Raw genomic sequence first — 26301 nt, forward strand, 5'->3', positions numbered from 1 at the left:
ATACGATATCACTGAAATTTGCCAGAGCGGTGACGATACGATCTGTCCAATGGAAGCTCTCGAAAGAAATCTGTGATTGGATTGAAAAGTGAACGGAATGGTTATTGGAATTATCGTATCGTATCATTCAATTGCATATCACTGAAATTTATCGCAGCGGTGATTTCACCGGAAAGTGCGAGGCTTCATTGGAAAGTGCGAAGTCACCGATATTCGTATTTGATAATGCACTATTTCATACAGATCATTTTTTATTGCTCGTGACATGATTGACTTTGATTACATGTACTCTGTTTACTGCTGGCGCCATCTATTGGTAGAATATAGGACTAAAGTAAACATTTTAAAGAAATGACATATATTTTTAACTCATCTTTTCCAGAAAATGGTTCACTCTAATAAATAAATTAAATAAATAGTTTTGAGGAAAAAAATAAAATTTAAGAAGTAAGCTGAAACAGATAAATTAATTCATTCACACGTTAATTAAATTAGTAAATTAAGTATTAATTACAATTAATAAATTTTGTATTTAATATTAAGTAATAATTTTTATATAATAATATGATTGAAATAACAGATATTTGGAACGCATATTTAAAAATAACAATAGCAATATTATTTGTTATTCAAAAAATCGCGGATTATGCATCTCTAGTATCTATAAGGAAAGAAAGTTTTAATTTTTTATCAAATATGAATAGGCGACAATTTTGTGATGGCTCAGCGGTCAGAAGGTGAGTCGCCTCTAAGGCTGCCCGTCGATATTTCCCGAGAAGGAGCACGGCTTAACACACTCCTTGGCGTTGTTTTGGAACTTTTCATGATACTAGCAGATGTCCTTGGAAGCAGAAGAGCTGCGCTTTTGAAAGCGAAAGTGATTACATCGCCGACAGACGCTTTTTGATCTGCGTAAAACCGCAACTTCTTTTCGAAGTGCTCTAATTTCTTCAATAAGATCTGAGTGAGAATTAGCACTATTCAAATTTGCACTAGAATCAGAGCTTGAAATTTTGCTTACTTCTGGTGGTGTCACTTCTAAAATTCTATCAGCTATTTCTGAAACTTTAGTAGCGTTGAGAGGAGTGATAGCTGTTAGAATAGATTGCACGTTACTTGGCATTTGTTGAAGAAAGAGTTCTAACAGTAGAGCATCAGAAATGTGGTGACTTTCCGTACGCCTCTGCATACTACGAAGTAGCTCGCTGTTTTTCCGATCTCCTAATTCCTCACCGTTAAGAAGACTTCAGATTTTGTCAGATTTCGATTCTCCGTATATTTTTATTACCTCCGATTTCAATTGCAGTTAAGGATCATTTTCATCAGGGTAAATTATGATGTCACGAACAATAAATGCAGCTTCAGGTGGAATATGCGCAACACAGTAGCTGAATTTTGTTTTACTTGCAGTTATAGGTTTTGGCACTGCTAATTCAAATGTAGCTTCTACCATAAAAAACCAAAGTTGCGGATCAGCTGATTAAATGGGGGTATAATCACTGCAGATACTTCACCCGTGTCAGAATTCGTTGAAAACGGAAGTATGCTTAATCAAATGACAACTGATAAAAATTTTAACGTCCGCAAGTCACCATGTTGTAATTAGGGTTGCGTGTATTTTTTGTTGACTCCAATTATTACAACGTTTTATAAAAATAATTATATTTACATTTTAACTAAAGAAATTAAACATTTGATTATTATGATCGGGGCAGTGCGCGCGAGAGCGTTCCGAAGAGAAGGAGAGTGAATAGCTTTTTTAGCAATACCCGGATGACGAGCGGCGCGGCAATTACATCACACACAGCCTCGACGGAGCATGTAGTTTAATCATAATTGATATGATTTATATGATTTACTAGCTATTTCCCGCGACTTCGTTCGCGTGGAAATTTTGATGTGTATGAGAACTGAAGGTCTGATCAAAATGTAAAATGTTATCAAACCGTATTTTTATAGTGCTGTTGAAAGCAGAGTCTAATATGATATAATTAAGAAACTTGTAACTGATTGAGAAAGATCTACGGGTAAATTTTAACATTTATTTTTATTCTGATGTATACAACATTAAGCCCTGGTTTGGCCCTGGGATTTGTTGATTGTCATTGTAAAAGCCAATTTTAAGGGAAATTGCAACCTCTTGAAACAAAATGGCAAGATGTTTGGAATAACAGATATGCTGGGAATTAAAACACTGTCTCCTTTATCAGCTCCTGTAATAATGGTAGCTTTTATAATATTACTGCCAAGCTCTCTGATACGAAGTCTGGTGCCATTGCACAGTCTTTGTGCATCAAGATTTCGCATCAGCAGAGCTAGAACGCCAAACCTAAGCTCCAGCTTATGCAAAGATACACCTATTAACTCTGAGGAGTTGAGAAATTCAACGGGGTAAGCAGTATTATCTTCATTAGCTATCACAGTTTCTATGGATGTGTGTAGTTTTGAATTTCCAACGATCCTGTCTAATTTTTTTTTTTTTTATTGACTCACTCGTTCTTTGGCGACAGTACTTCCCTCTCACACAACCATTCTTCATTGCTTATATTAACCTCCAAATTGGAAAAAACTTTCATGATAAGTTCATCTTCTGTAACCACTGGATAGAAAAATTCTTCTGGAAATAGAATTATTCCATCTGCATCTGTTTCTAGATGACCCTCTCCAATATGCAGAATCTTCTTTGCAAAGACACCCGATTCATGGTCGTTGTATAGTTGTACGCGCATGTTGCACATAAGATGGAACTTTTCAGTCCTAGACCACAGAGGCGATGCCTTGAGAAATGCGTTTATTTCATCCGTCGGTGTTGCCCTCTCTTAATTTGGCAGTGTTTGATTAAATCGCCTGTACGCAAAACGACAACGCCGCCCATCACCGCCTGGTTGCCGCGTATGTCCTGCAGGTTGTGATTTAATACCTCTAATGCATGCTTGTGTGACATTGTGTACTCGTCCCATACTATTAACTTGCACTGCTACAAAAGAACTCCCCGGCCACTGTTTTTGGTGATGTTGCATGTTGGGGTATCTTCGCTTGCAAGATTAAGCGGCAATTTGAAAACGGAATGAGCAGTCCGGCCACCATTAAGCAAAGTTGCAGCAATGCCCGAGGAAGCTACAGCCTGAGCTATATTGCAGTCCTTGCGGAGTTGGGCTAGCAGAGATTCAGCACAAACGTCTTACCCTTACCCCCTGGTGCGCCAAGAAAGAATAACCCTCCTCCCCTCTATCACTCGGTGCAGAATCGTTTCGTAGACTTGACGCTACTTGGGAAGTAATAGTAGTGTCATTTCATTAAACTGCACTTCTAAGACCGCGGTGTCGTAGTTTAGCTCCTTCAAAACTTCGCTTAATAATACCCCTTTTCGCCGCGATGTGTGTAAGCTGAAATCAGCTAGACATTTTCCAGATATGGAAATAAATCATTTTATCCTCAATCAACACCAAAGTTCCGTTAATGATTAGGTCATTGTGAGTGCCCTCCAGCCTATGCACGATATCTTCTTATAAAGCGTCCTTGTATGTATCCCACAGCTGGAGGGGGTTTGACAGCCCGCAAGTGCTCACTAAAATTGCAAACAGGTCTTCTAGCTACTTTCGTAGCCCGAGCTTTATTACTCCTCTTCAAGATATTAGATTTGCGATTTCTGGGCATTTCGAAAAAGTATCAAATAATAAAAAATTTTAAAAATTAAAACTAACTTAAAGACGATGTACTTAAAACTATAAATAATTTTTTAAAGTATATAATAAAATAAAATGGAAAATCAAGTCTGTATTTCTTTAAAATCAAGTCAAGTCTATTTTATTTGTCGATCGAGTTTCAGATACCTTCAACAGTATAATACACATAATTTTTAAACTTTTATTTAAAATGAAATATTGTTGTCAACAATCAAAACACGCTGAGCATGCATGAATTTTCCACACCAGATAGGGTAAAGCAATACAGATTAGAAATTTTTTATTTCCTTTATTCTGTTTTATTTTAATTTAAAAATACTTTAGAATGAACCCGAAAGATCGATTCATTAACAATGTTTAATTTTAAATGCATCAAATACTAAGAAAATGAACAGAATCATTTGAAATAATCGATCGAAAACGTATTAAGCCTAGCCTCTTTGACGTGGGAAAGAAAAATAACTGAAGCCAGCCCTACTCATTTGGCGGCGGGGAAATGAAGACTTCTGGCGGGAAAGTTAGTTTTTAATTAATAAAAAATTATCCACTCAATTAACAGAAACAAATAGTAACCTACGTCCTATTACAGACTATAATCTATCCCTGTGCTAAATTTCATCTAATTCCGTTCAGTCGTTCTGGCGTGATTGACTAACAAACATCCATCCATCCAAACTTTCACATTTATAATAGTAGTATAGATGATAGATACATAAATGATTTATGATAGGCATTCAATCCCCCATTAATACTTAACTCTTAACTGCGGACGTGCAGTCTGTGAGACCGCTAGCGATGGATTTTCGGTGACCCCTATTCTATTTTTAGCTCAATTGAATGGATGGACCCTGTAGGTTCCTGTTTTGTGACTTTCAATACACGTGCACTTTTTCAACCAATTTCAGCTGATGCTTTTTAAAATAATTCAGTTATTTCTTTGAATGCGATCTCTAAGGCCGCACCTACCTGTTAGTGTCCCAGTGATAAATAAGGCTTAGAAGATGGAGCTAAAACATGAGCCTCGAAATATTATTGTTGAATTTTACATTATATTGTCATATTATATTCATATTATTGTTGAATTTTACATTATATTGTCTTCTATATACCTTCATATACTTTAAAAATAAATATGATTTAAAAAGTAATATGTTTTTTTAAAGAATATTATTTATTGTAACATGTAATTTGAGAAGAAAATGTATGTTCTAACGCACTTATTTTTTCAATGATAATAGATTTTGAAAAATTTCTAAAACATATCTATATATCAAGAAAAACACCGCCACCGTCCTTGCATTGGGGTAGCGCATCTTCCCCATAATCTGGACGTTCTGGGTTCGAATCCCGGTTCGGGCATGGTTGTTTTTCATCTGTATTCTATCTGTGAGGTGTGTGTATCTGCCCCCCTGTAAAAAGGGGTTGTGCAAGCGAATGTGTGAGTTTCATCTTCATATGAGCTAGAAGTCAGAGTTCTGCCCTCGGGTGCTCAGGGGTCTTTACCCTCAGAAGCTACTTTACCCACTTTCCGTGGTAACGCAGGACACGACATCATCATCATCAAGAAAAATATCTGCAAAATATATTGGCAGGCTTTCATACTAATATATTCATTAGAAATTTAATTTGAATGTAAATGAAATGCGTTCTCGTAGACCGCCCCTCTCCAATTAAATCCTAAAATTTTACCTCTACAGTTGAGCGTTAATGGAAATTTTTAGCAACCATTAATCATGGCCCCAAAAGCTACTAGTTATTAGTAAATAGAAACTAACTAAGCGCGTGTCTGTTCATTGAATAATATGTGAATTCGTTTTAGATTTAGCAGATTTTTTTATTTGTTTATTTTTTAAAATTTAGTATGTATGAAATGCAGTTAGAAATGTAAGAGAGAATAATAATAGCTAAATAAATTAATTTTATTCAAATACTACTTATATGTATTGAGATTGTGCGCCAAAAATTACAGACTGAAGAAACTGCACAGATCTGAGAAATCTTATATTTAGTTCGCAGTATTTATCTAAAAAAATTAGTCAAAAGAAGGAATTCTCAGAAATTGCTTTTCTAGTAGGGCTTTTTAAAAGAAACTGAACGATATATTTAATTCTTTTTGAAAATGTAGTGCAACACAAGTCTTTAAATGCGCATGCACTTTCTGCTGGCTATAATGATTAGATGGGGAAGAAGTATATATGGTAATCGAATAGCTGGGATGAATAGCTGACATAACTACAACAGAGCATTGAACAGATATTTCATATTAATCATTTTTTCCCCTATCTAATATTTTTGCGAAAAATGAATTTTAAAAAAGCGGGTTTTTTTTTCAATTTCTTAGTTTGATTAAATTTAATTTACATACACGACTCCTTTTAAAGATTTTAAACTAAGGGTCTGTGGTGAAAAGCTTATAAGCCAGTTAACAAATACGCTATCCAAGCAGTTGCTTTTGTATTGTGGTCATGTTACTGTGCTGCGAACCACAAGGTCCCAGGTTCTATCCTCGCGCATCACAAACCGCCACAGCTCTTTTGCCATTTTGATTGAGAGTAAAAAAACTTTGAAGCAAATTAAATATTATTCTTTCTTATCATTTAAAAAATAAATTGCTTCAATACAAGAATTTCTTTGGCTAATCCTTAGATTTAAAAAAAAATTTTTTTTACATATTTTTGAACAAATTTATTTTGATTTCTCTGAAAGGCTTTAGAAAGAAAGACATTTAAATTCAATTATTCATTTTTTTTTTTTTTTTTTTTTTACATTAGTACTGAAATTAGTTTAATCCCATTTATCTCTAATTTTCTGAGTTCCATCTTCTGACATTTCATTGGATTGAATTTCTTAAAGTATTTAAATGTTAATATTAATAAGCTGCTAAAGTTAGTATGAATTTCAATTTACATCTTTATACAATTACATTAGACACAAAGAATTTGGAGAATCTCGGAAAATTCAGAAGGTTCCTCAAAAGTTTATACTTCAGGTTTCGCATTTTTAAGCATATAAATAAACACTGCACAAAAAATATTATTTTGCTAACATTGCCATATGTGTGACTAGCATCTAAAGCACAACACGCTGTGTATGAGACGGACGAGTCCATTGAATGACGTAGGGATAAGGTTTAAAGAGGAAGAGACTAGTTTTTGTTTACAAAACTGCAGGAGTTAGCCAATTGTACAGACAAAGGATACCGACGTGCTCTAATTGGTAGATTTCTTTCTCACAGAATTTTCTGTGCTGTATTTGCTGCAACCAATACGTGTTATTTAGTTTCATTTATGCGTTCTTTTTCGTCTGAACTTTTTCAAAACGGAGAAAATAAATCTTCATAGAAATATAAGTATATAGTAATTGAGATTGATGGAAATTTGTCTGTTTTCCGTATTTCCGATATTATAAATAATTAGCGTGAAGAAATATTAAAATAAGACTTGAAAATCAAGCTTTTATAAGCTACTATAAAATATCTATATGCAGATATATTATATTTATTAAGATATTTCGATGACATTAAACGGTATAGAAATCATTATAATTCTTACTGAATATGCATGTGCAAGAAGAGATTTATTTTTTTAATTTTATATTAAAATTATTACCATTAGATGTCTATCTGGAAATGTATTATGTTTATTAAGTTATTTTCGATGAAATTAAATGGTATAGAAATCTTTTCAATTCACTCTGAATATGCATATAAAATATCATAAGAGGAGACATATTGAATCCAGAGAGATTCAAAATAAATGAATTAAAAATCAAACTGTTTATTTTGCTGATTTTTTAAATTTAAATATGATATTAAAATTTATCTATATTTATCTGAAAACAAAATATATAATTTTATTAAAAAAAGAGTTCAAATTTAGATAAAATTCTTACTTGTGGCAATAAAAAAATTACTTCACTTATAAATTCATATTCTAAAATATGAAACGTTGATGGTATGTATCAAGAAAGAGATAAATGTAGTAAAGTGGTGAGCACCAGTTGCTCCTCGAATATTTCAACTCTGTTATGGATAAAAATCACAATATTTTTGACTTATCTTGCAATGAAGAAACAACATTCCCAATGGTTTCATTTTTTAAGGATTGCCCAGAGATTTCTGACTTTTCTTTGAGCTGTAAACTTTTAGGAAGTTCTTTTTTGGCAAACTGGAATTTTCAGAAAACAGAGAATTGAATTCTGTTTAGTTATTAACTTAATATCAAGATTTATAAATATATAAATAGTTTATATATCTCTTTTGAATACTTATTGCTTGCATTTTTGTAACACATATTTTAGGAAGGGATTAAAGAATATGAACAAAAATCAGAAACAGTTAGGCGTGTTCAGAAAACACACAAATCAACTGGGCGCCTTAATGTTTATAAATGTGACTTAATATGCCAGCACAATGTGCGACAAGTAATAACTAATATTTCATATTTTATTGCTTCAAATGCATTACATGTGTGATTTTAGACACTTTTTATTTTATTATTTAGATAATAACAAGGTTAGATTTAAAGTTTATTTGCATGTGGCAAGAGACATATTTGTATCTATCTAGTTACAGATATATTTAATTCCAGCAAATTTCATTATAATAAATATTTGTATTATTCATGTTTTTTAAATTGTTTTAGTGTTACAAATCCTTAAAAGTTTTAGAGCTTCCATACTCTGTACTATATATTGACATATATTTTTAACCAAAGTCTGATCTAAAGTTCATTTTGCTTGAGGCATGAATGATATTTGGTGCCCCCCTTGTTACACAGCACTTAGCAAATGGTGCATAGTTTATATGTATTTTCCTCATAAGGAAATATTTTTTCTTTTTATTCTATTTTCAATCTTCTGATCAGTTCGATGAATAAAAGAAAGTCCAGTGATTTTTTTGTGTGTGTGCTGTTATTTGTGATCTTCACAATGCACATTTCATTAATAAGAGCACATTTTATGTTAAGAAAACATTTTAAAAATTTCAGATCTAGACCTGAATCAATAAAATTTTTAATTTGCAAACATACTAATTATATTTGTCAAAAATTAGAAACGAATGATAACTCGCAACAAAATGTAGATAACATTGAAGACAATTTAATTATACATATCGAAATCACTGAAGACCTAAATATTAGGAAAAATCGAATGATTCAACATTTAAAAGAACTGCAATCAATAATATTAGAATGGGACACATTACATCCTCTTCCAAATGTGGAAGAAAAAATCAAAGCCATAAAAGCAAGTTTTCAGGTAGACACTGCTTCGACTAGTAGTTCTCATAAAGAAAAGGAAATGTTAAAAGTATCCAAAGCTCCACCAAACAAACATATTAGCAAACAAAGAAAATTTATAGTAAAGAGGAAAAAATCAAAACAAAATCCTCAATAACAATTTTTTAAACTAATTATTGTATTTAAGTTAAATGTTATTTTAAATTATATTAGAAATATTAGTCCTTGAGAGACTTTAATAGAAATTTTGGAAAATGTATATTTCTGTATAAATGTGTGTATTTTTTCTTTTTTATTTACATATAAATAAAGTATTTCTATTTTTTTATTTGAAATTTTTATAAATTTACAAGGACTGCCTAGTTATTAATTTAATTTAATTTCATTTTTTCTTTATTTCATTTAAAGGAGTGCAAAATAATAATAAAAAAAACATGTTGACATAGATTTAAGTAATTGAATGAAAATAAGAGAGTAGATATTTGAATAAACAATACAAAAAGCCTTGAGTTTCATTACAATAACAAAAAATGTGGTACTTATGAATTGACAGAGAAAGATTGGCGATTCGTTGGCGATAACACGATTTTTTTTTTTTTTTTTTTTTTTTTTGTATAAACAGCACATGCAAATGCTTGTTTTCTTCTCATAATTTATCGCTTATAGGTTGATGCACTTTGGTGTTACATTTAGAGATTTTTGGCCCTTCCGTCGTTAATTACTATCAAAATATACTTTAAAGGGGAAAGTATTGAGTAATTCATTAAAACAGGAAAAATCAATGAAAAACATAATTCTTGTATGAAAACCCATATGATATTTTAAAAAAATAACATCTTAATGGCAGTTTTTAATGATTGAATAAAATTTTTTAAAAAGCGATTGAGTTAAATGGTTTGAGTCTTAGTCCAACAACAATATATATAAATATATACTTCTTCAAAGGTAAGGGGAGGGGGAAATCTTCGTAAATTACTCGTAACTTCAAAAGAAATTTAATCCACAATTAGAATATCTGTAAATAATATTTAAATCGCAGAAAGAGCGCCTTTAAATGGTATTTAATCATTAGGTAATGTACCTGCAATATATATTTTCATTCAATCGTAGTAAATTATTAGTAATATAAAATTAATTTAATTCACTACTTAAATTTTAATTAATTTTTTATTTTAAAATTGTGGTGGAAACATTCACTAAAGTATTCTGATACAGATAAAAATGAGCTGGTAGATCAAATTGTTAATTAATTTAGAATTTTGAATAGCGTTTGTTTGTTAGTGATGGAAAATACTCGGTTTCGTTTTCGGATGCAGTATTTCTATAAAAAATTACATAACTTGAATTCTATTATTCATAAAAAAAAAATTAAGAAAACACAGATGTGGGGATCCAAATAAATAGGCTTTAAAACAAAACAATAAAAAACTCAATCTTTAAAAAAAAAAACCCAATCTGCCTTTTCAATGAAGTAAGATTCCTTCAATCCTCAACATAGCTGCGGACGAAAGCAGCAACACGGTTGCGTATGATAACCGGACTTACCTACGAATAAAATAGATTCGCCCATCCAATCCACAACCGTGTTGAGCTTTAGCCGCTAGTATATGTGTGGCTTTTGAATAGAATAAATGAGCACAGACTCATGGCTGAGAGATTAGTTTCGATATCATAATAATATCGTAATCGTTGCCAGAAATTGTTATCGACATTATTGTTGATATTTAACGTATTTGTGAAAGGTTTGTGTAATTGATATCAGAATCCAAGTATGCTCCATAAACATCTATTTCCTGTTGCAGTATTATATCTTTTTATCTTGCAAATTGTTTCGTGTTCTGTTGTAGATGGTTTATTAAAACGAGCCAAAGCTTGTGAATCAAAGTGCGAGCAGAATATTTCTACATCTGCACCTGTAAGTTGACTAAATATTGTGCTTATATAAACAAACACTGAATTTCCTTGTTATTACGAAATATTTTAATGCATTCAAAATGTAAAAGTTAAAATTATACAAATCTGATAATAAAACATAGAACTTGAAAAACAGTCATTTCATATATTCTATGATTGAAAACATATATATTTTTTGAAAGAATATAATTAGTAATGAATCTGCATATATACAGTACTGTGCAAATTAATTGGGACAAACACAAAAATTTTCACAAATGTTGTTTAATTATTATAGGTTACCTTACATGCACAGTATTGCAATCTAATATAAAATATGTCCTCCTCTAGCTTGAATGAGATCCTGTACACGGTTTAGCATGGATTCCACTAAATTAGAACATAAATTTTTGATCCCGTCATCTCGAAACCAAACTTTTATAGCATTCTCAATCATTGTTTTCTTTGTTGAGCAGTCCATTTTACTCAGATGGCTCATTACAATGCTCTACAAATTTTCGATGGGATTTACATCAGGAGAATTACTAGACCAATCTAAAACTGCTATTTTCTGTTTTTGAAAAAAATTCGTTGTTAGCTTAGAAGGATGGCATGGAGCAAGATCTTTTTGAAAGATACCAACACTACCAGCGAACGTTTCCATCATAGACAAAATTTTACTTTCTATTATAGAAATGTATTGTTTAGAGTTCATCATCCCTTCAACTGGTACTAAGCTGCCAGGTCTTTCAGAAGTAAAATAACAGTAAAACATCTGTTTCTGAGGGTTCTTAACTGCTTGAATAGGATGTTGTTCCATGATGGGTTCTCCACCACTTCGTCTGACAAATCTTGGTCGAAACCCTTGCACAAGAAAATGCGTTTTGTCGCTGAATACAACCTTCTTCCAATCTTGTGCAATCCAGAATTGATATTTTCTATCCGAATCCAAATGTTTTTTCTTCATTGCAGGTGTCAATAACTGTTTTTCTATTGGTTTTCTTGCAAATCTCCCAGCTTCACTAAACCTTCGTCGAACTGTTGATCAATTCACGCTCACACCAGTAGCTAATAATTCTCTCTGAAGATCCCTACTTGTTTTGTAAGGATGCATTGTACTATTTCGTGCAAGAAATTTGTCTGTTCGAAGTGTGGTCTTGCGTTTGCGTCCACATTTACTCTTTCATTTTGGAGACACTGCCCCAAAATTCTTTTGCTGATTAATAATCCTAGAAACACTGGATTTTCCAACTCCAATTACTGCAGCAATATCCCTCACAGCCATAGAAGTATGCTGACTAAGGGTAACAATTCTATTCTTTTTCCTGGGAGTGATATCCATTTTTTTTTAATACATGTCAGAAGGACACAATTGACACAAGCAACCACTTTTTACAGAAACTGAAGGGAAAAATTTTCGCCATGTCATGATCACGTGGTCAAACCGGTTTAGATTAGTCAAGGGCAGTCGCACATTCTAAGAAAATACAGTTGAAAACGGTTTCAGGCAGAAAATCTCCGAGAAAGGAACAATTTTCTTAAAAAATCTGTTTGTCCCAATTAATTTGCACAGTACTGTACTATATTATAATAGAAATTGAATTATAATCTTAATTTAATCAACTTTTATAACACCTTATTTTGTGAAATAATAAAATTGTTATTATTTTCCAAATCAACTGTTGTGTAATTTATATAAACTGAGATTTCAGGTAAGATTTGTGCTTAATAATGCGTCTTCTTAAAAGAATGTGTTTATTCTCATTAAATTTGATTTTTCACATATGTTATGTTTTGAATCATGTCAATGTTAGAATATAGTTTCCTGAAGAAAAAAAATTAATTTAATAAATATAAATTTATTTTAGGATCTGAAGCAACCCTGTGCGGAAGGATGCCGTCTATACATGGTGTTTGGTGTGCGCAAAGATTTTCGTGATTCAAATAAAACATTAAAATTGTGTGAAAATGGTATATATTTACATTACTTATTTGATGCATTTTGTTTAAGCAATAAAATATTGATTAAGAAGGTATTTAAATAGAGTAAAAAAATCTTGCATACAAGTTGCAATGACTTAAAATCTGAGATAATTTTTACAAATAATAAAGAAAAATGTGCATGTTGGCATCTGAAAGGGGAGATTTTTTTTTAACCTTAAGTTATTTGGTGTCAATGTGCCTTGAAGGATGGAATGTACATCTCAGAATGTTTTTAAAAAATTTAATTGGAATTTAAAATAATGGAAAAGTTGAGAGTCAATGTTTTTCAATGAAACTTCCAAATATATTATTTTTAAAAAATATCTTTTTGTTGATGCAAGTATAATTTCTTTGAAACAATTTTTTTAACAATATTGAAACAATTTTTTTTTTTTTAATAATTCCAGTTAATTTCAATAATTTTCATTGTTTGAACAATGAAAATGTTGCTTCATTTCTTAATCATGTTATTTTTCTCGAGTGTTAAAAATTAAAGCGGAAAAATACGGCTAATTATATATGAATGTTATATGAGGGATAAGAAAATGAAGCTTCTGTGCTGTGAAAAACAACATGTAATTAGATATTAGAATAAATAGATAATCATATTTTTAATTGCCTTATGATATTATAAGATTTGACTCTTCTGAGCTGCTTCATATGTGCTATAAACAGAACAAGTTTAAAGTAATTAAAATAATACAGCTCTAATATTTTTTTAGAATTTGGCCCTTGAAAAGTTATTAACTTGAATTATTTTAATGATCACTTTTCATATATATTTAATTTCTTTTGCATGCTTAAAACATCTAATGGCATTTCCTTTTGTAAATACTTTTGCCTTTTAGATTTGTATCTTGTGTTTTAATGAATTTCTTTTGATTGATTGCTTCTTCAAATAGTTAATTTGAGTTTTGTGACAGTCAAATTTATGAAATCAAATATGATCAACTCCTTTTATGGAAATTTTTCTCCCACAGAACTTTCTCATAAAAAAATAGCATCACATGTCCATGGGAAATTTGATTTGTATATATTAAACAGAATATATTTCTGCCTACACACTATGTCATTCATAAATTAAATTTCTGTTGTCTACGAAAAAGTTATATGTTTTTATTTCTTCTCTTAAATTTTAACCATCTGTTATAATTTTCAGCTGTTATTTCTTAGATTTGAAAAAATGCCTTTTAAATTAAGTAAATTGTATTGTTTTGTATTCAATCAAATCCTTGTTACCTTAAGAATAATTTACCTCTAGAATTTGGATTTGTGGACTATTTTAAAATTGAAAGTGAAAAATCGCAAACATTGTTTTGACCAGATTGAGAGTTAATTATATCATTTTATGAAATGGCTATGACATAGGGCATTTTACTACTCAATATAAAATTATCTGTGTCTCAATTTGTTTGTATAATATCTTAATAATTTTTTCTTTCATCCTTTTTTTGTCTCTCACTTTTCCCCTCGTATGTGTGTAACTTTGTGTAGAACAGTTCTTTTACCTTATTAAAACTTACGGTTTTTGTATGCAAATTTTAATTTAAATGTTCTTTTTTTGTTGAGTTATAATTTTGTTTTTGCTACCTAATGATTAAGAATAATTTACATGTGTTCCCTTTTTTGATCATAAATGCTCTATTAATAATTGTCCATTAAAGTATCTTATATGATTGAGCTAAATAAAAACATGAATTTTATTACCAGTAATTAATTATATAACAAACCAAAACATTAATCATCATTAAGAAAGTCCGCCACTTTTGTTATATCTTGTGTTTAGATTGTAGTCTTAAAAATCTAGAAATAATGTATTGTTAATAATGCTGATAATAAGTCATAGAACTACATTAAATACTTTTTTTTTAAGCTTGCTCTGAAGGATATGTCAATGAATCACATGCAAATGCTTGTAGATATGGTTGCAATTCTCAATCAGAATCTAGAGAATGGAAAGTAAGTATTAGGTATTTTAATTTTATATTGCAAATCTTTTATTTTATGATGCATTTTAAACCTAAAATTCATTAAATAGCAATTTTTTGTATTAATTATCCATCTGAATTGAAACAATTCTCAGAAGCATTTAGTGACCATTTTGATAATTTTTTACTGTTCCGTTAAATATATAAAAAAATGAGAGAATCATTTTTTATTATAATTGTTACAAAAACTTTTGTTGAAAAATCTGTTTTCTATATTTGCTGTATTTGGTATCTAAATATCAATTATGATCAGTTTCTCAGTACTCCATGGAGAGCACGTCTTATTAAACTTTTTTCTTTGTGATCCATTTTAATTTTTAAAACTTATTTCAACTAACATTTATTTTACTTCTAAATATTTTTGAAATGCAAAGTACACTTGGCACAGTTTGAACCACTTTTAGATCTTGTACCATAAAAAGACAGTCAATCAAATAAACATTTACTTGAGAAATGGAGGCATATAAATGAATACTTATTTTGTAATAGAAAATATTCATATCATTTAACTGTTTGATAAATTCTTTGTTAGTTTTCTCAAAAATGTCAACTCGCATTTTCCACCATTAAAGTTTGGGCTTATAGCTTAAAAAATTTTGGTGTAGAAGATCAATAGTTAATATGTTAATGCTTAACCCTTAACTGGGGACGTGCGGTCTGTGAGACCGCTAGCGATGGAATTTCTGTCACCCCTATTCTATTTTTAGCTCAATTGAATGAATTGACCCTGTAGCTTCCTGTTTTGTGACCTTCAATACACATGCACTTTTTCAACCGATTTCAGCAGGTGCTTTTTAAAATAATTCATTTATTTCTTCGAGTGGGGTCTCTAAGACCACATCTCCCTGTTAGTGTCCCAGTGATAAACAAGGCTTATCAGAGGGCGCTAATACTTGGGCCCCGAAATATCATCCAGTTTACTGATCCTATTATGAAGCAGTGCTCCAGACACTTTTAAATGAGGCAGAAAGTGGTTTTAGTGATAAGAATAATTGTACAGAAGAGTTTTTCGATGAAAGTTTGAATTCAACTGATTTTGATATGTATGTTCAAACATAATTCATTTTTCTAGTGATAATGTATTTTGAAAAATTTATAAAATATATTAATATACCAAGATATATATATATATACAGAATTTATATACTCTGTTTCACCCTAACTTGGCAGTAGTGTATATTCTAGGGATGCCGAATCGCAGTCGTTATCAGGTTACTTTAAAGTACAAAGTTGCTAGAAATGCAAATCACTGGCGAAACTTTATCTTGCAAATTTTTCGCCAAATAGTAAATATTTATTTACTTTATTATATTATCACTTTATCGTAGAATTGTTTCCTTATTTTCATTATTTTTTTAATATTATTGATACATTATTTAAATAAATCATTAATGTTATTTCATTTCGTTTCATTGTTTCTGAAAAGAAAACCCTAAATCTTTCAATATTCGGTAAAGCGTAGTTCGGCTAATGTTTTTCGAAAAGATATCTGTATAATCGTTCACATCTTTTAAAAGTTTATCTAATGTTGGGATCTCATTTCTACGAAAATATGCATAGATTTTTTGTCAAATACAGGATAATGTAAAATCATCATATTTTACAAGACCTGAATGTTTGGCGGAGATGTAAAAGAAAAGAGTGCCAAATATTTGACCTTGAAGACCGGTTCTAGCCAAAGTGGAATTCATTATGTCAATCTTTTAGTTTTATTCGTTCGCTTTATTTACAAAATACTTAACATATAAGCACTTCTAACTTGAGAATAATTTTAAATACATATTGATAAAAAAAGGATTTCTGTAATTTATGATATTATTTGATAAATTTCTGCTCATTTTAACTATTTTAAAGTCGGAATTGATGGGGAACTCTTTCCCAACGCGGAGCATCACATTTTCTACCTTTTACAATACTGCCAAGTTAGGGTGAAACAGAGTATAGGTTGATTTTTATACTATTTCTTAACTTATATGTTTAAAATACCCTAGAAAACTGCGCTTTTGAAAGTCACACTAGCCAATAAAAAAAGGGCAAATTTTACCTATTGTCAATTTTTTTATTTTTCATATAATTGCCGATTTTTATATTATATTGTTTTCTATGTACCTTCATATACTGTAAAAATAAATATGATTTAAAAAGTAATATACTTTTTCAAGAATATTATTTATTGTAACATGTAATTTGAGGAGAAAATGTATGTTCCAACGCATTTACTTTTTTCAATAATAATATATTTTGAAAAATTTCTAAAACATATCTATATATCAAGAAAAATATATTGGCAGTTTTTCATACTAATATGTTCATTAAAAAATTTAATTTGTGTGTAAATGAAATGCAGTCTCGTAGACCGCACCTCCCCAGTTAAGGGTTAGCTTAATTTAAAACATTTATTCATTGTGAATTTATTTAAAATTATATTTAGAATACCAAGATTAAAATCATTATGAATTAAAGTCAAATCCTTTTTCTTAGCTCCTCCCCCTCCTACCAAAATATTTCAGTGCTATACTTTTCTCCATTGATATTTGCTACCTAATGGGTAATATAATCAATGGAAAATATTAGGGGAATATATAATGACTTATTAGACAAAGTAAAAAAAGAAACCATAGAATGCAATAAGTTTAGCTACAGAAGTGAAATATAACTGCTTTGAGAATAGAATGCTGTGTATTAACCAGTTAATTGTAAACATATGCATAAAAAAAAGAGAAGTAAAGGAATATAAAGGTAATGATTAGACAATTTTGATAGTATTTAGCTCCCTACTGTCATCATTTGTAATAAGAAAACAAAAATAAGTCAAACCTTTATGCCATTCTCTGTATCTTTGTTTTATATGAAGGATTTTGTTATTTTATTATTTATTTAAATTTTTCTGTTTGGAGAATTATTGTTTTCTATTATGTATATGTTTTCATAGGACGAGGAGGCACAAACATTACACCTTGTCACTCCTTGGATGTATATACGAAGTGCTTACAGCTCTTTGGCTCATCATGTAAAGCAGTTCATAACTACAAGTTGGATGGTATATGTACAAGAAGATTCTGGAAAGATGGTGATTGTCCAGACTAGTCCAAAAGTTGTTGAAAGTGTGGAATATTGTATGTTATTTTTTTATATTTATAAAAATTTATGTTATTCTTATATTTGTGTATCTTTATATTTTGCATAAGTGAGAATAAGAGGCTTATGGCATGGTGGTTGGTTCTCACCACCCTTGTGGGTATACGAAAAGGTGAGGGTGGCTACCTCAAATTGATGACGGGATGTACTTCCTTAGGGAAGAGTTGTACCGTGGGTCTTAGTTACCATGTATCCCACGGTTCGCGCCAGTGTTGCTGTTGCAGCGGTCCACACATTCATTCCAGTGTGTCCACAGGCGGGTTAAAGTTGTCAGTCTATGATGCTTCTTTATTCCTCACTTTAAAATTATTTTCTGTTTAATTATCTAATGAAATGTTAATCCCTTTATGGTATTGGGACTCACTGGATTTGTTTTATTTTATTAATTTTACTATTCTCTCAATTTCTGAATGAAAGTTTTTGAATGAATAATGTCTTTTGAATGATGGGTTTTTTTCATTATCTTTATATTTTGTTCTTTGATTTCAAATAACTTTGTTTAATCACAAATTTATATGTAGGTTTTGTGTGTGTGTGTGTATGTGCATGCATCATATTATGTAGCTTCGAAATCACCTTTGTTTTAATACAACATTCAGCTCAAGGCAGTGCTACTCAGTGTATTTTGTGTTTGATATAAAAAAATTTTTAGCATTATTTAAATAAATAGATTTTAACATTTGGCAAGTAAAAGGTTCCATTCTGTATTATCAACATTTTATTTATATATGTAACATAGTTATGCAGATGAATGTCCAAAAAGAAAACAAATTGGGAATTCAATTTATTTTCCTGGATGAGCATGATTTGAACAAGGGAATGGCCAGTGAAACACATCCTTTTACATCAAGACACTCGCACACAAAGTGTATAAAGTTTCTCTCTTAGTGCTTCTACTAAGAGATTCTTATAGGGATTTCTTTTGACTAATGTCCATTCAGGAAAAAGAATCTTGGGTATCTTTGGAAGTTATTAAGGATTTTGTTTTGCCCCTTTGCCTGCAGATTGATAATTACAGGCTCGGCAATTTTTTTAAAGTTGATGTTAGAAATAATTAAACAGAAAAAGTAGTATTTGGATCAATAAGTAATAGAAAGTGTTAGAGTAAAGTAATATGAGCTGATTTTCTGGTTTAAAAATTAGAATTAGAGATATCATTGAATATATATATACATATACTATTGTTTTAGATTTATACATATATAACTTAACTTTAAAAAAAAAAAAATTGGCTGTGTAAAAAGAGCTGACAAATTTTATTGTAGTGCTCTGGATGTTAAGAATTGAACAGTTCAGCTGCGCAATCCCCCCCTTTTCCCCCTTTAATTTCATATCCATTTTTTAAAAATATATGTTAGAATTCTCAAGGTAATTTTATGAATTTCTTCAAGCATTGATTTAAACTTATGTAATAATTTGTAATAACACTAATTACTATACTGTTTCTTTGACAATAATTGTCAATATTTTACTGAGAAAATGAGGCGGATATTGAAAATATTTATTGTTATAACTTTTATACATTGTTTTTTTATTACTAATGTCTAATTGCTTACACAGAACTTAGTAAATAATCCATAAAGAAGTATTATTAATTATTCATTTAAAAATCTAACAGCAAAATAGTATGGCATGGCAATGAATTGACAAGGAAGAGATAAATGCTTCCTGTTAGTAATCTTGTGGGTATTTGTATCTGAAAGCAGTATTATTGTTGTTGTTTTTTTTCAGTCAGAAATGAATGAATGAATAAGATGAGAAAAGCCAAAAAATAAATACTATGCATCAGATGCTATTTAACCTTGTTGCACCATTTCAAAAAAATTGGATTTTAAACAGGTTAATTATTTAGTCTACAAAATTTTATTGTGTATATAAATTCTTTTGCAGGTATAATAAATAATTTTTTTAAAAAAATTTATTTAGTTAAAGACTTTTTTACCATTATATAAATTCTTATAAAAGTACCAAAATAGAATATGTCGAGTTTTATTTATTGAGTAGTTTTCATCAAGAATGCCAGTTAAAATTCAACTAGAAACATTTAAGGGAAGGGGGTGAGTTTAATAAATTACTGCAGTGATTAATTAAAGCTTCTATTAAATCCACCAGTACATGGAATTTCAGGTTCTTTAATAATGCTTCTAGTTGGTAAGAGCTTGTTACTCAGAAACTGAATCGAAAGTATTAAAATCAGCTGTAACAATGCAATTTACCATCCATTCTCCTGTGTTAATGAATAATTCATATTTTCAGCTGTATCTAGTGATGATGACAACAGTGTGAAAGATTATCAACAAGACTGGCAAGAAGCTAAACTTGATTGGATGGATTGTATTTCACATCAGTCTGGCATTCCACGCTGGCTTTTAGTTGTAGTTCTTTTTGGATTCATCTTTGCACTCTTGTGGCTTTGTTGTGCTACAGCTGTCACAGCTCCTAACCATTATTTATCACCATCAAAGGTAAAAATTACAAAATTTACTATTATTAATAATTTTTTTATTATTAGTTTCTTTTTCTTTTTTATTTTGATAGTTGTCAATTTTTAAAAATATTTCTTCAATATAATAGCCATAAAAAAAAAGTTGGTATTAATTTTGATTCATGCAATGCAGCAAAATATATTTTTCACTTATTATAGTTGGTGTTGTGAATGCAATAATTGACATACTGCTTCACCTGGATAATTTTTAAAAAATTATAATTAACAAAATAAACATACTAAGTATGTTTCTCTAAGGTAAATTCAGTAACTCAAAAATAAATGCATAAGCGTGGCATTAAACAAAATGGCTATATAGCTTTCAAACATTATCATGTAGATGTTTGAAATATATTTTGTATTGAATATTGCAAGACCATTCTTAAACTTTTAACATCCTTATCTTGATATTTTCAGGTAACTCTCTCTCTTAAATCTTTTCATAAATGTATTTAAAAAATGTTACTTATTCACTAAATATAAATTCTGACTTTGTAATGATTTTGAGTCATTCCATTATGATCAACACGTCATTGAAAAGATTTTGACAAGCTATAATATGACAAAATATTCTTAATATTGAAAATATTCTTATTCAAATATATTCTCTGAGACAACCTTTTATCCTTATATTTTATGTAACATTAATCAATATAACATATCTAAGCATGACATTATTTTTAAAGATAATGTTTTAATCCTTTCCAGGGCGGTGGTTGTAAAAGAGGACACGAATTTTAAAATTTTGTATTAAAAAAATATATTGGCTTTAAAATCTTCAAAATTGTTGGAAAAATAGTATTTAATCCTCTTTTAGCAAAATAGATGGCAGCCTGAGCAATTTTTGCTTCTTTTATGGCATTAATTTTATGTTAAAAATACCTTTTTTTTTCTTCTTTTTTTTTTTTTTTTTTTTTTTTTGCCTAAATTTGAGAATTTACTTTATAAGAAATTAAATTTTATCAAAAGCAATCATCCATTTTCCTGAAATGTCCATGAGGTTTTTAATAATACTTTTGTTTAATCTTCAAATTAATTTAAGAATGAACCAAACTGGCTGATTCACAGGAATCCTTATCTTGAGGAACTCTGCCCGTCTAGGACCTCTGTTTCTTCATTTGCCTCTTCCTTCCTATGAAAGGTGTAAATTTGATATTTTTCAGAAGAGGATGGTGATGTTGATTCTAGGGAGTTTTGTTTATTTATCTTCAGATTCAGGGAAAAGAAGTACATGCTTGAAGCCAGAAAACATTTCACATTTAAGATTTGTCTTTTTTTTTTTAATTATATTTCATCCTCATGTTCTGTTTTATTTTATTTATTTATTTTTGATATCATTTTCTGTAAAAATTTAGTTTTATAGAGCCAAAAATTTTACAGTAAAAGATATAAAAAAAAAAAAAAATGTTCAAGATATGCCAATCGAGTGACTCTTTCGAAAATATTCGCTGTGCAGTATCATAAAAATGTGCACAAAACACGAAAAATGTGCAAAACAATAATTTCCCATTATATGCTAGATGAAAAGACACTTCCAGATGCTTTGAGGAATTTCATGCCAAATAATAAGTTTTTTATTTGATATTTTTCACTTTATTAACTATTAAAATTAACATTTAATCAATAAAATTTAGTTATAAATATTTATTTTTAGCATTTTAATTAAATAATTTTTATTCTTAGTTGAATTAAATTATAATTTGTATTTAATTGTAATAGTTTTTAATTATTTATATTTATAAGATTTAGTTTAAAATTTTTGTAGTACATATATATTTTGTATATTTAATATTTTAAATATTTCAAATTACCTAGAACATAAATGAAAATGTCTAAATATTCATAATTACTGTTGTTGTCGTCATAAGGAATTTGTGCAATTATTTCGAAAGATTTTCCTGCACAGAGATGCTCTAGGCAAGTGATGTCCTCATTTGAGGACATGAAAGGAGGCAAGTTAAAAAAAAAATGTTTGAATACAAAATCTATGTGTATACAACCTATTAATCACATTAATTGGGCTTATTCATTATATTTCAAAAATTTTAATGACCCATGTTGGAAAGGGTTAAACAAATTAAATTAAATTTTTATCTTTGTGATTAACATAGCAATTTAATTATCACAACAAATAGTTTAACTTTAGTCCTAGATTTTTCTGAATTTTTATTATATAAAAATCTGCAATTAATTACAATGGCACTTGGGGACTTTTTTCTACATAGCTTTAGCGTGTATTATTGCTTATTATGATTTTTGCATCACTTTGAAATTCAAAAAATAAGCTTTTCATTGATACCAATTTTCAAATAATTGCTTCTGCATTTTAATTATTGCAATTATATGTACGTACGTTGCAGCAGTGCTAAATATACATTTTGTGTGTGCATGCTGACCTATCACACCTGTAAAATTTAATAAAATAAAACAAAAAAAATTACAGTATTTTAGACTTGAGATTCTAATCTCCTTTAAATTCTTTTAAACCATAGTTTGAATGCACTACAGTGAATTTCTATTTATAATTCATTTAATTTAATCTGCAATTATATATAATTTTGTGGATTGAGATAGCTTTATTTAAGAAGATTAATCAATATTTAAAAATATGTTTTTGCTATAATTTTCTTGCTCATGATCTTTCATTTATCTATTTTAGAAAAAAGACATGGGTTACATTTTGGTGTGTGAACCGAACAATGAAATTAAAGTACCAATAGCACCTCTCATTGATGTAAATGAAGAAGCTCCACCTCTGCCACCCAAAGTTTCTCTAATTTAAACATTAATTTTTGTGTTTGTCAAAATTTAACTGTTTAAAGCATTTCTTATTCTATATAATATTCTTATTTAAATCATATTTCTTGTTGATATGTTAGATTAAAATATAATTGGGCTTTCAGTGTCAGGAGGTGATTTAGGTGTATTTATGTAGGCATGTGAATGTGCATTTTTGTTTTCAATTTCTCTTTTGTGATATATACAAAGTTTATTTTTGGCAATTTATTTAGTCTACTAGTCACATTATAACCACACATTTTGAAACTGTATATTCTTTTCAAGGTCTAAGTTTCCCTCCCCCCTCAGATGATACATAATTATAATCAGAAATCTAAAATATTATTCATGAAATATTTGAACATTTTATCTCTCAAAGCTTCTATTTATTATGGAGCTAAACATAATCAGTATAATTAAACTTCTATGTATCTCTGATATGAATTTTTTTGTAATGATATTTAAATCCCATTTATTTGTAAAAAATAAAATTTCATTTGAATTATTGTGTGGCTTATTTTGATTTATCTACATAAAAGTAACAGGTAGTGTAACAAATTTTAAAAATCTGCTTACTTGTAAGTGCATAACTTACAAATTAAATAAATAAGGAACATTTGTTGAGATTTTTATTAAAGCTAAAAGACATTTATAGATCAATAATAAATAATTGAGCTACAAGCACTAGGAAAGAATAACATCAGGTAATCTGCACTTGAAATGTACAGATCATTTAGAGATATCCTACATCAACAACAGTAATATTCCAAGTAAATCTTTGAACAAAATACACTGCAACTAACTAAATAAATACATGCAAGATGTTTAAAAGAATTTTTTGATATATTCACTACTACAAATGTCATTGCAATTTCTCAAGATTTTAGATAATCTTGGAAGTACTTATTTAACTATAATAAACTGTGCTTTGATAATTTTCATGAAATTAACAAATATTTTAAAAATTCGATGAGAAATAACAGTGGCAAATTGGATTTGTTTGCACTCAGATTGAGAGGTATAAATTAATAATGATTGTATGTCATCAATGAATAAATAGTAAATTGATAAAATTTGAGAAATATGTACTTCTTAAGTACATGTAATTGAAAAATATAAAACAGAATTTTCAATCTTTTTTTTTTTTTTAACTATGACCTTATTACTGTAAATTGTTTACACATCAGACAAAATTCTATTGAACTGTGAACATAATTATCACATGGAATGAAATACATAAGTATTCTATCACTTATTTACATCAAACATAATATTCTCTAATCATGAAATTGGGAAAACCCAAAACAATGTATCTACTTAACAAAAACAAGCATTTTTAATATCACAAAGAGCATGCATGTGTAAAAAAGAATGCAGTACAAAGAAATAAATTAGAAACTGAAATGATCTAAAAATTCTCTAGGGAGAATGTCCAGGGAACAAATAAGCATGATGCAGATCATCAAAATAAATAATATTTCATTACGAAATATTTTTAGAAGCATTTATGATATCAGGGAATCATCCATGGAATCTGTAGATGATGGACTATGTCTATATAAGCAGAAATGTTGAACCATAAATATAACATCAAAAGAAATGGAAGCTATTCCTAATCCAAATTTAGTGAAATTTCCAATAAGAGAATACCAATCATCTGTAAAAGGAAAGAAAAAACCATATTAAATAAATATATTTAAACTGTTGAGTATATATATATTAGGAACACATTGAGTTTTTCTAGCTCAATGCATACGTTGATCTCGTGCATCAGATTGCAGAATTTGACATTTAAATTTTTAATTAAATTAAAGTAGCAATTTAAAAATAAAATCATAAACAATCCAAGTATCTTGGGTGTCTATGTTCTTAAGTAGATTAAAATAGCAGTATATTTTTCATCTGATTAGGAGCTTAAATAAATTGGTATGCTAAGGAAGTGAGCTAGTATCCTTAATTCACCAATCCACATATATTCCAAGGAGGTACAATTCATATAATCTGAACTTAATAAAATTACTTCATAGCAGAAAAAACAGAATTCAGTGAATATAAGAATGTCTAAAAATTCAGAGGATTCCTCCCCCCCCCCATCTTATGAATGTTTGAATGCTGCAATTAAGAATGGGAAGCACATTGTTTCCAAAAAATTGATCTAAATTTAAAAGCATTAAAAAAATACTCAATTGTTAAGAGTTTAATAAATAATATGGGGTCAAAATTAAGAGGTTAATCCATATGTAAGTAAATATGATAATATGCAGCTTTTTTTTTGAATAATTGAACAGTATATCAATACTTTTTGAAACAGTGACATCTGCAGTAATATAAGTTAAGGTTAGTGGATTTTTTTAGTTGATCAAAAAATGTGAAGGGTAATTAATTTAACCTTTTTCTTGTATGTTGTATAGATAACTATATCATTAAATGATTCAAATTTCTTTTCTTATTCATAATGAATCCTTTACTGTTCTAAGATACGAAACCAAATGTACTTAATAGAAATTTTTATCATCCAAATCTAAAAAAGTGAGATTCATTAGCAAGGTGTTAACAACTAATTTATGCATATTAATTGAGTATGTACTTTTCATTAATTACAAATTAAACAGAAAATGTGACTCATTCTTTTAAAAGCAAGAAAGTTCATTAGAAGTTTCAAAGGGGGTGTAGCCCATTTTCAAAAGTTCAAATGGCATTTTGATTACTAAACAAAGTTTTGATTTACCAACTATTTTTTTAATAAAATAATATTGAAAATTAGATTGTAAATTTCTTTTTACCACTTAATGAATTAAGTAGATAAATACTTCTAAATGCATTTGTTTTGAGAAGCATTAATCCATAAACATTCTTTTCACATAAGAAAGATTATGATGTTCTTTAAATATTTAGTAAATATGATAAATCAAGTAGTAAAAAGCTAAAAAAAAAGTTTTTCCAAACTTTTCACTTCAAATTTGAATGCTAAAATATTGTATTGAATATTGAAATCCTATTTCTCGCTATAAAAACACTAAATTGCAATGTAAAATATAATATGAATCAAGATATAAGAGCAAAATGGTACTTCATAAGAAATAATTGTATAATATGATGACATCTGGGAT

At 29.1% G+C, this 26301-nt stretch overlaps 3 protein-coding genes across 4 annotated transcripts in view; 1 reads left to right on the forward strand and 2 right to left on the reverse strand.

The window, feature by feature from the left end:
* Positions 1-2067: 2067 nt before the first annotated feature.
* LOC129975510 (uncharacterized) lies at positions 2068-3020 on the reverse strand. The gene is made up of 2 exons (XM_056088572.1): positions 2921-3020; positions 2068-2366 (listed from the first exon to the last, which is right to left on the reverse strand). The coding sequence occupies exons 1-2, from the start codon at positions 3018-3020 to the stop codon at positions 2068-2070; spliced, it is 399 nt and encodes a 132-aa protein (XP_055944547.1).
* A 7565-nt stretch (positions 3021-10585) lies between these two features.
* On the forward strand, positions 10586-23697 carry LOC129975847 (transmembrane protein 59-like). The gene is made up of 6 exons (XM_056089096.1): positions 10586-10841; positions 12688-12790; positions 14676-14761; positions 17723-17906; positions 20185-20393; positions 23073-23697. Exons 1-6 carry the CDS (start codon positions 10698-10700, stop codon positions 23193-23195), a joined length of 849 nt encoding a protein of 282 aa, XP_055945071.1. The 5' UTR covers positions 10586-10697; the 3' UTR covers positions 23196-23697.
* Positions 23698-23803: 106 nt separating this feature from the next.
* LOC129975846 (cystinosin-like) overlaps positions 23804-26301 on the reverse strand; it is a 33470-nt gene continuing 30972 nt past the window's right edge. For both annotated transcript variants that reach the window (XM_056089094.1, XM_056089093.1), the window contains exon 10: positions 23804-24848. In XM_056089094.1, coding sequence (XP_055945069.1) covers positions 24697-24848 — 152 coding nt within the window. In that variant the 3' untranslated portion in view covers positions 23804-24696. The remainder of the gene's footprint in view (positions 24849-26301) is intronic.

The sequence above is a fragment of the Argiope bruennichi genome, chromosome 7 (genome assembly GCF_947563725.1).
Source record: "Argiope bruennichi chromosome 7, qqArgBrue1.1, whole genome shotgun sequence".
NCBI lineage: Eukaryota > Metazoa > Arthropoda > Arachnida > Araneae > Araneidae > Argiope > Argiope bruennichi.